The sequence below is a fragment of the Gekko japonicus genome, unplaced genomic scaffold (assembly GCF_001447785.1).
Source record: "Gekko japonicus isolate JY-2015 unplaced genomic scaffold, Gekko_japonicus_V1.1 scaffold728, whole genome shotgun sequence".
Taxonomy (NCBI): Eukaryota; Metazoa; Chordata; class Lepidosauria; order Squamata; family Gekkonidae; genus Gekko; species Gekko japonicus.
This window is the reverse complement of record NW_015163624.1, coordinates 93,232-103,669: the sequence shown is the minus strand read 5'-3', so window position 1 is coordinate 103,669 and position 10,438 is coordinate 93,232. Positions and strand designations below refer to the sequence as shown.

The following is a 10,438-nucleotide window of genomic DNA, read 5'->3' as shown; positions in this document are numbered from 1 at the left end:
TTTCAAATGGGCCTTCAAGTCTCTCCCATTGTGTTGTGTACTAGTCGACCATGTGTGCAGCCAGGTCCGCATGCGGTCATGGATGAGCATGAGATTAACTCTTAGGAACAATATACACTCGGATCCTAGCCACTCCAATCGGAAGGCAGGATCCAAGACGGAACCTGTTGAGCACTAGCACTGTAAATAAACCTATCACAGGTGTTGGGGTGTGTGTGGGGTGTGGTTTGCTGTGGAAATATAAGCCAGCCTGCGAGCCAGCTTCTGTGTTTTCTTCTGAAATAAACTAAGAGCTGATTCATTACACTATGCATCGGACCCAGTATATTATACATTGTTTCCAATGGACAATCCTGTCCTTCCTTTTAGTACATCTCACCACTGGACTCTTTTGGATTGGAAAGGAGAAAGAGAGGGAGGGAGAGAAAGATGGGAGGGAGGGAGGGAGGGAGAGAGGGGGGAGAAAGAAAGAAGGGGGAGAGAGAGAGAGAACAAGGAAGGAAGGAAGGACCCAGCACAGTCGGGGGAGAGGAGGGTGCTTCAGAGTGGCGTGACTACAGTCTCTTTGGGTTCAGGCGGGAGTCTCCGCACAGCAGCCATCCCAGCGGCCACGGGGCAGTCTAGATGCTGGGCTTGCCAGCCGCTGCTTGCCTCCCGCTGCCTCGGAGCGCCCTGACGAGCCCTCCCACCTGGCCCAGGCTCTGCTCTCTGCAGGAAAGCACCTCCTTGATTGCGCTGAAGCTGCTTGGGAGCCTGCGAAGCTCCTCCTGACCTAGCTGTGCCCCCACCAATCGCTGGCTGCTTGGGAGCTGGGGAGGGCCCCGCGGCTGCAGGCCTTCGGACAGGCGCTCTCTCCCTCCCTATGGCACCCTGTACAGAGGTTGGCCATGGGAGACGGGAAAGAGGAAGGGGACGGGGCCAGACTGCGGGGCAGGGTGTGCGGGGCAGCCGAGCTGAGCAGCGGCTTCCCAGCAGATTTCGAGCAGGGTGGGGTAAGGGGGGTGGAGGCGACCTGGCGGCGGTGGCCCTCCCGCCTTCAGCCACCTGTCCCTCGGCGAGGCTGGTTCTCCTTCCCCGCCAGCCTCAACTTGTTTGGCTGAGTGCCAAGGTTTTCTGAGGGGTGGGGATTGCTGCATTTGCCCACCCGCTGGGCTCCTTACTGCAGGAGCATCGCTCCAGTGAGCTCCTGCAAGAACTAAGCCCTGCTCCTCCACATTGCTGTGGGTGCTGATAACCAGTAGAGCTACGTCACTCTGTGCTGTGGAGCCTCCCATAAACCCTCCTGCGTGTGCAATGGCAGCAGAACAGTTGATGAGGAGAATAAATTGGGCCTACATAGTAGCCTAGCATCCACCCTATTTGTCTGAGCTGCATGATGTGCCCTGTCTCAGCAGCCTGCTCTTCAGACCTCATGCCTCCTGCGTCCTGAGGGGCCAGGGCAGAACATTTCCCTCCACACAGATGCCGGCAGGGGAACCAGTTTCTTTCCCTTTCTGCTGATATGACCTTCAAAGCCTGATATGACCATATTCTCCTTGCCTGCCTCCAAGCGTAACGTCAGCAAGAGTCCTAAGTAGGGTTGCCAGGTCCAGGTTGGGAAATTCCTGGAGATTTGGGGGCGGGTGGAGCCAGGAGGGTGGATTTGGGGAGGAGAGGGACCTCAGCAAGGTCTAATGCCCTAAAGTTCAACTCTCCAAGGCAGTTATTTTCTCTAAGGGAACTGATCTTGGTCAACTAGAGATCAATAGTAATAGCAGGAGATCTCCAAGTCCCACCTGGAGGGTGAAGACCCTAGTCCTAAAAGGCCTAAATTCAAAGTCTGTCCCAAATTTGCTTTCACTGTTCATAATATTTGTTTGTTTTGAAGGACGATTGATGGAAAAACTTACCCTGGAGCAATAAAGAAAAACAAAGCTGCCCAAGACCGGTATGATGATGCTTTTACATGCGTGCAAAGTACTAGACTGGTCCGATAAGCTGTGAAAACTTTTCGGGCTCTTTTGGTTAACATTTATTTTTCTCATATGTTAGACCACACTTAATCCAATCTCTTCGTACTCCATAGCATGTTTAACAAACATAAGTGATTCTAGAGTAAAACACAGATGAGACCAAATGGATCACAAAACTATATCAAAAAGAAAAGCCAAAAACTTCAAAGTGCAGGTCTGGCCCAAGTTTTTGATGCAACCACTGGAAGATTAAAAATACCTCTTGACTGTATCCCCTGACCTGGAATGGATGGAATATCACCTGAGAAACAAGGAGCTATAGGGCTTTTGTGGCTCTCCTAAAAGTGCAAGAAGTCCATTTGCAGAACCTTGCATTTCTAAGACATGTGCTCCCCCCACCACCATTTTCTTGTTTACTGAGGATCTGGGGTACAGGACTTTCCCACCACCACACCTGATTCCCTTCTAATAGCAGATCAAATAAATGTACCTGTGCATACACAGAGAGAGAGAGATATTATATAGTATAACAGTGCTGCAGAAAAAACCCAAGAGAAATAATGGTCTGGCCTGATTATACACACACACACGCACACAAATTCTCCCATTCATCTGGAACGTGGTTTTTTAAAATTACAACTTAGTATTTGAAGTGACTGGAAGTTGCCTAAAAGGGAGAGCTGAAAATCAGAAGTTTTTGTTATGGAAGAAAAGAGTTGTGGGCTCAGCCTTGGACTGGGAAAGCCCAGACAACCTGCTCAGTAATTTTTTTTTACTTCTGAATATTCGGTTTCCACTGTGAGGCCTACACAATATTTTTCTTATTTTCAGATCAACCGGAAGGAAACTAGAGCAGTTTCATGTTTCGGTCAGTGTTGCAGCAGCTGGGAAAGTTACCTTTGAGCTGACCTATGAGGAGTTACTAAAACGAAAGCTAGGAAAGTATGAACTGCTGATTAAAGTTAAGCCGAAACAGCTTGTGAAAGACTTCCAGGTCAGTTCTTGGCAGATTCTTCTGTCACCAACAGAAACCACCTGGCACTGTGTCACAACTGGAAGATATCCCTCATGTTTTCTTTTCTTCTCTTCAGATTGTCACCCGCATCTTTGAACCCCAAGGCATAAGTTTCCTGGAAACTGACAGCACCTTTCTGACCAATGAACTAAGTGATGCCCTCACAAAGGTGCAGGAGGAGACCAAGGTATACAACATGGACCAAAATTCTGGAAAACTGCCTTGATACCGAAGCTGTTATGTATTAAGATGGCTGCGACCGCGTGCGCCGGGCCATGCAGTCTACCGGACTCACAGACCTTCGGGTCTAGAACAATAGCCACCGCGGATCCTAGCGAGAACCAGTGGGAGTGCTAGGATCCTGATGAGAACCTATCATTACCAGGACCATGTATATAGAACCTATCACAGGAATTGGGGGTGTGTTGGGTGTGAGTGTGTGCACGAATATAAGCAGGCCTTGCACTGGTTAAGTTATCTCTTTTTGTTCCAATGTAATCAATAAATGTGAGCTGATTTCACTATGCTACACCTGGAACTCCACTACTTTTCAGAAGCTGTGGTCCTTCTTGTAAGCTTGACTGACTTGCTTCTCTGTCTAATGTTCAGGCTTATATCAAATTTAAACAGACAATAGCACAACAAAGAAAGAGACCTGAGCTGGAAGAAACTCTGCTAGATGGAGATTTTCTCATTCGTTATGATGTTAAAAGGAGTGTCACTGCAGGAGATATACAGGTAAATATGAACAATTCCAGAGTGACGGACCTCTTTTGGCTAAGTGCAGAAAAGGCAGTTTTATGCAGTAATCTCCCTTATATATAAAAGCCGAATGGTGGTGGCACTTCTCTAGAACATTCCAAACGCTCCGGAATTGGTTGGCGCCCTGGTGTGTCACTCAGAATCTGTCCCTATCCACTGGCTGCATTGCTTGAGTCTCCCCTCCAACATTCTAAACAGTTTGCTGTTCCCCTCCCCCCCGTAGCCAGTCAGAACACAGAAGTTATTTGCATATGCAGCCTCATTGGCCTCTGCCTCGGAACACAGAGGTCGTTTGCATATGCGACTTGATTGGCTTTTGCCTCTAACATTCTAAACAGTTTGCTATTCTGAGGTAAAATGTGTCCGATCTCCAGGTGAGGGTTGGAGATCACTCAGAATGGCAGAGATCAGTTCCCCTGGAGAAAATGTTGGACTCTGTATCCTTATATGCTGCTGAGGTGGCCGCCATATGACAGCCAATGTGACATAGCAGTCAGGGCTTCAGAGCACGGGAGAGGCTGCAGGTGTATGGGGGGTGGAAAGCTGAAGAGTGAGGGGGAAATAAAGGTAGGTTGATGGTTGGCTGGGAAGGAGATAGGGTTGCCAACTCCAGGTGGGAAATTCCTGGAGAGGTGAGGGATGGAGCCTGGAGAGGGTGAGGTTTCAGGAGGCGTGGGACCGGACAGGTACAAAGCCATAGACTCCACCCTCCAAACCAACTATTCCCTTCTGGGGAACCATCATTGCCAATCTCCAGGTGAGGGCTGGCGATAACTCAAAATTACAACTGTTCTTTAGGTAGCAGAGATCAGTTCTTTTGGAGAAAATGGTGGACTCAGTGTCATTATATCCTGCTGAGGTCGCCACAGCAAATTGACACTGAGTGTCCAAGGCTGGGGCACCCACCCAGAGCCTCTTTCTAGATCTCATTGTATTTATTTCCACAATGGACCTTTTTCCTAGTGTTAAATATTTCACACACTCAGCATACTGAAGGGTCTAGACAGCTAGTGAAAATGGGCTTTTATTTGCTTAGAAAATGTTGTAATTGCATAATTTTCTCTTAGAGATTTTTTTAAATTGACAGTTTTTAAATGAACAGTTCAGTTTTTGTAGTTCTTCAGTGGGTGGAATACAGGCTGAGGAGGACTTAGAATACTGAGTAAGTGCTCTCTTCCCCTGGCATGCCCTCAGCACCACCAGTTTCATCCCATGTACTGGTAGGGTTGTTTATAGCCTGATCTTGTCAGATCTCAGAAGCTAAGTAGGGTTGGTACTTTGATGGGAGACCACCAGGGAAGACTTTGCAGAGAAATGCAATGGCAATCCACCTCTGCTTAATCACTTGCTTTGGAAACCCTAGGGGGTTGCCATAAGTCAACTTTGACTGAAGTGTATGCACTCACTGATAGGGTCACACAGGCAATGTATACCACTCTGGCACAGTTTTGGCGGGGCTGTAACTCCTGATATACCAGCATAAAACCAAATTGCATTGCAGTGATTGGGGGCCATGACTCAGTGGCAGAACATCTGCTTTGCATGGAGAAGGTTCCAGATTCATTCCCCAGCACGTCCAGTTGAAAGGACCAGGTAGTAGGTGATCTGAAAGACCTCTGCCTGTCTAGACAATACTGACCTTGATAGACCAATGGCCTGATTCAATATATGGCAGCTTCATGTATTCATATCTCTAAATTATGCCAGCATAGCAGTTTCCCAGCAGGCTTGAAGACTGTGCCCTGAATTACATTTCCTAGATTATTTTGTTTTAGTTACTTTATTCACTGTTGTATTGAAATATGTACATGTAGATCATATATAACAAAAACTCTTTTTTGTTTCAGATTGCTAATGGATATTTTGTGCATTATTTTGCACCCAGTGAAAAACCCGCATTTCCCAAAAATATTGTTTTCGTCATAGATGATAGTGATTCTATGGCTGGCAAGAAAACTCAGCAGGTAATTTTTCTCAAAATAAACCATTTTCTGGAATTCAGTCACTATTAACACCATTTATCATTTAAAAATTGTTGACTGCAGTCTAAACTCCACAGAGAATGACAATATCTTTCAAGGACCATTACTATTATTAATTAAAAGCTCATCAGATGTTATAAGCAAGAGGCAAAAAGAATTAAATTATCTCTCCCCCTGCCCAGCCCACTTCCTTGGGGTCTTGGGGTGGGTGGCAGGTGGGCATGAAACACCAGAATTCCGTTTATTAATTAATTAAAGCATTTATATGCTGCTTTTCCTCATGGCTCAAGGTGGCTACATTAGTCCAATCTGCAATGGTCTTTCCCACCATTGTGCCAACAATCTCACATCGTCTTACAAATTTCTGTCTGCGTCTCATGCTGCATCCACTCTCCTATTGTTTCATCTCAGCATCGACTGTCTGCATCATTTTATTGCCATTTGGTGGTGACTCCGAGGTCACTACGGTGTCTCACCGTCTTAACTTGATTTGGTTTTAAGGTGGTACAATTGCTCCTCCCCACCCTCAAGCCGCTGTGAGGAAAAAGCAGACAACTGGAGCCGAATCCCCCCCCCCATCATTTCCAAGGAGATACACAAATTGTCACAAAGAAAACAAGTTAGCTAAAAATCCAGTTGTCTGCATTTAAAAGCTGCCAGGCAACATTTTTCTATCATCATCTTTTTTTGGGGGTGGTGGTGGTTGGAAGCACACCCACCCCTGAATCATTTGTTATTTCCTGGGGCAGTCCCCAGCATGCCCTGCCTGGCAACCATCGAGTGTTTTGTGTTTTTTACCCAGCTCATCCCATCTTTCCTGCCCCCCCTCCACTTTCCCCTCTGCCAGGTCACCCCCCTTTACTTTCTGCAGGGGGGTCACGGGTGCTGTTTCCTTTTCACAGTGCAGCACAATGCCCTGCCAGCGCCCCTGGGAGGCCACTCCTCCCCCCTCTCTCTCGCACGCTGTCCCTAAACAACTTGCGTCATGATGCAAACAGAGGAGAGCTTTATACTGAGCCAAACGGGAAGCCGGTGCCACAGCAGCATGGAACAGCTTCACATAGCAAATGCAGATTGGGCCATTGTCTCCACTGTTCTAACCTCAATATGGGGGAACCATCTCAATAGGGACAGTAGGTACACCAGTAAACTGCCTGAATTGCTGCACTATCTCTTTTTGAGAGCCAATTTTGTGTAGTGGTTAGGAGCACAGACACTGGTCTGGGAGAACTGGGTTTGATTCTCCACTCCTTCACATGCAGCTACTGGTGTGACCTTGGGTCAGTCATAAGTTTTTTCAGAGCTGTTCTCTCGAGGACAGTTCTCTCAGAGCTCTCAGTCCCACCTACCTCACAGGGTGTCTGCTGTGGGGAGGGGGAGGGAAAGGAGATTGTAAGCCTCTCTGAGACTCCTTTGGGTAGTGAAGGGTGGAGTTTAAATCCAATTTCTTCTTCTTAAATTTGCCTGAGCAGAAACCGTCATGTTTCCACCTCCATATTCGCAGTAAATATCACATTTTTATCCCGTTAGTCATTTGATGGAGATAGAGTATGCTTATTGTAGGATAGGAGTTAACATAATTTGTCATAATTTTTTTCATGGACATCACAAAGGACATTTCAGGATGGACAACAGGTAAATTATCTCACAACAAAGTCTGATAGTAGTTCTGAGTCATGAACTTGACCCAAAGTGAGATTCACACTGCAGAAGCTGTTCATATTACGTTCTGTGATCTATCATGTAAAAAGTTGGTCACCTATAAGCCTACTTCACATAGGGTTGCCAACCTCCAGGTGGGGCCTGGAGATTTTCCAGAATTCGAACTGCTCTCCAGACAACAGAGATCCATTCCCTTGGAGAAAATGGCTGCTTTTGAGGGTGTACTCTACAGCATTGTACCCTGCTGAGCTCCCTCCCCTCCCCACCCCCAAAAAACCTGCCCTTCCCAGGCACCACCCCTAAATCTCCAGGAATTTCCCAACCCAGACTTGACAACTGTATTCATGAATTACAATTTTCCTATACAGAAAACTCTTACACAGAAGGTGGGCTTTGACCATGCTCCCCTTGTCCCAGCCATCACTTCTGATCTCCAGAAAGCTGATTCCTGGAGTTGCAGGACCGTGTGCAGGAAAACCATTGTGGGTTGGGTGGGTGCCTTAATTCAGTGGAGTTGCACTTGCAGAAGAAGGAGGAAGAGCTATTTTGCCCATTCCTCCTCCTCACTGCAGTCTTGAACCCATGTGCCAAATTATTCACACAGGCTGTTTGAGCCCAGAAATCAGCGCGGTGACTGCTGGCAGGAATATAGCAAAAATCTTTACTCCTTCCACGGATGGATTGTTGGATCTACTCCATATATTACATATTAGGCATGAGTGTTGCAGATTTCATTTTAGGCTTTGGCTGAAGAAGAAGAAGAAGAACCAGAGACTGGATTTATACCCGGCCCTTTACTACCTGAAGGAGTCTCAGAGTGGCTTATAATCTACTTTCCATTCCCCTCCCCTCCCCACAACAGACACCCTATGAGGCAGGTGGGGCTGAGAGAGCTCTCCCAAGAACTGCCCTTGAAAGAACAGCTCTGAGAGAACTTGTAACTGACCCAAGGTCTCACTAGAAGCTGTGTGTGGAAGAGTGGGGAATCAAACCCAGTTCTCCCAGATTAGAGTCGCACTCCTAACCACTAAACCAAATTGGCTGCTGATTGAATATATGCTTGGATATTATGTGCCTGAATATTATGTAATATTCATTTCTTTTACAGACCAAAGAGGCCCTACAAAAAATTTTGGAAGACCAAAATCCTGAAGACCACTTTAATTTAATAATCTTTAGTAGCAATGTCACTGCATGGAAGCCATCTCTGTTGCCAGCTACAGAAGAGAATGTGGAGCTGGCTAAACAATATGTTAGGACCATTAGAGCCCAAGGAGGTAAAACTTAAGGGTCCTTCAAATTTCATAGCAAACCTGTTCAGCCATTGACATTTCTTGTTCAACAACACTCATGATCAGACTGTTCAGCCTGCATCGAGCAATTTAAACAACGATTGAACAAGTGTTTGCAGGTGGCTGTTGGGAAGGAGTTGACTCAAAGGTGTTCTAATCCACCACCACCCCATTAGAAAAATAGGCATACACTGAAGTTGGAGATCAGAAGCCAAGTAGGCATGAGCTTCTGGAGAAGGGACAGGAGAAAAGTATAATGTCTCTTCCTTCTTTCTAAGCAGGGCCAGGGTGGATGGGTACAGAAGCAATGCTTTTTATCTTCCCATTCAGAAGCAAGAGAGAGAGTTTCTTTCCTTTCCTCTGCAGCCAAAGCCAACAACTTGAGATGAGGAGAAAAAGAATCTCCTGTGAAATCTCCTCCTTGTCTTGACAGCTCCAGCTGACAGTGTGGATGGGAAGAAGAAAAGGGAAATCAGCTGGGCTTTTGATCACCACCACCACTCTGCTAAATTTGCTGCATCTCAGAAAGCCTGGAACGCAGCAAAGTTTCCAGGATGGGAGATCAGAAGAACCCAAGTTCTGGTTTTTACCCCAGTGATCAGCTGCGATTTTGCTCCGGATTCTGCTCCTCCCAAAAAGTTAGTTTGGTGCAGAATAAAATTTCCCCAGCAGGAGATGAGAAGCCAACTCCCAGCTGATTCCTCATCTAATGGGCCTCCCACTGGGGGGGAGGGGAGAGATAGCACTTCCTGAAGTTTTCAAATGCTAATCTGGAGAGCAGACAAAAACATTTGTCCTAATGTAGTAACAGCACAATGATATTGTCCTCAAACACACACACACCAATACACAAATCTCAGTTTTGTTGGTGTGAGCAATGACAGCAAAGCAGTTCACTGAAAGTGCAGAGAAAGGGGACGTTTCCTTTCATTCAGAAACATCATCCCAATAATGCCATGCTGGGAAGGATCTTCTATTTTTCCAGGTGTGATAAAAGTGGAGTTCTTAGCAGCTGTTCACAATTTGTGCAGGAATGGAGGATGACATCATCATGTGGAAACCAAATAAAGAAAGGAAATGCACATGACTGGAGTTGCTGAAATGGAATAAACTTCCATGGGGAATCAGCCCCGGTGTAACAGGCCGGATTAACCCCCCGGCCAGAGTAACCCTGGGGTTACTCTGGCCTAGCCTAGAATAACCCCGGAGGGTTACTCTGGGCTAGCCCATACTAACCCCCGCCTGGCCAGAGTGGTAAGTTAAATGTCAGCTGAATCCAATCTCTTCTTCTTTTTAACTTCTTTTTTTTAACTTCTTCTTTTTAACTGCACAACACAACAACCTGTAACCCCGGGCTTAGTTGAGTGGTAACTTAGATGTCAGTGTAACCAGCATAGTGTCAGCTTCTGAGGGTTTCAGGTCCATGAGAAACTTGTCAGGCAATCTGACATTCCTCTTGGTAGTGAAGAACAGGGTATGAATCCAATCTCATTAGTCAACAGACCCAAATATCAACAGTACTACGACTGACATTTCTTTGGAGAGCCAATTTTTTTAAACTTAAACTATATAGGTAGGTACTTTGTTATTAACTTAATTATGGTACTCCTAAGGCGGCCTTTGCTGAAAACGTCCTCAATCTGATTGAGGTACGTTCACTGAAGTTGACCCCTTCCAACTCTCCCTTCCCCCTTTTGTTTTTAAAAAAGGTTGCCCATAACTTTAGATAGATAGATAGATAGATAGATAGATAGATAGATAGATAGATAGATA

At 46.2% G+C, this 10,438-nt stretch overlaps 1 protein-coding gene across 1 annotated transcript in view; it reads left to right on the top strand.

Moving 5' to 3' along the window:
• LOC107107216 (inter-alpha-trypsin inhibitor heavy chain H4-like) overlaps window positions 1–10,438 on the top strand; it is a 65,327-nt gene that overhangs the window by 33,529 nt on the left and 21,360 nt on the right. Inside the window, exons 6-11 of the mRNA XM_015407476.1 lie at window positions 1,868–1,968; window positions 2,780–2,946; window positions 3,044–3,154; window positions 3,577–3,705; window positions 5,577–5,693; window positions 8,482–8,650. Of these exons, the coding sequence (XP_015262962.1) occupies window positions 1,868–1,968; window positions 2,780–2,946; window positions 3,044–3,154; window positions 3,577–3,705; window positions 5,577–5,693; window positions 8,482–8,650 (794 nt within the window). The remainder of the gene's footprint in view (window positions 1–1,867; window positions 1,969–2,779; window positions 2,947–3,043; window positions 3,155–3,576; window positions 3,706–5,576; window positions 5,694–8,481; window positions 8,651–10,438) is intronic.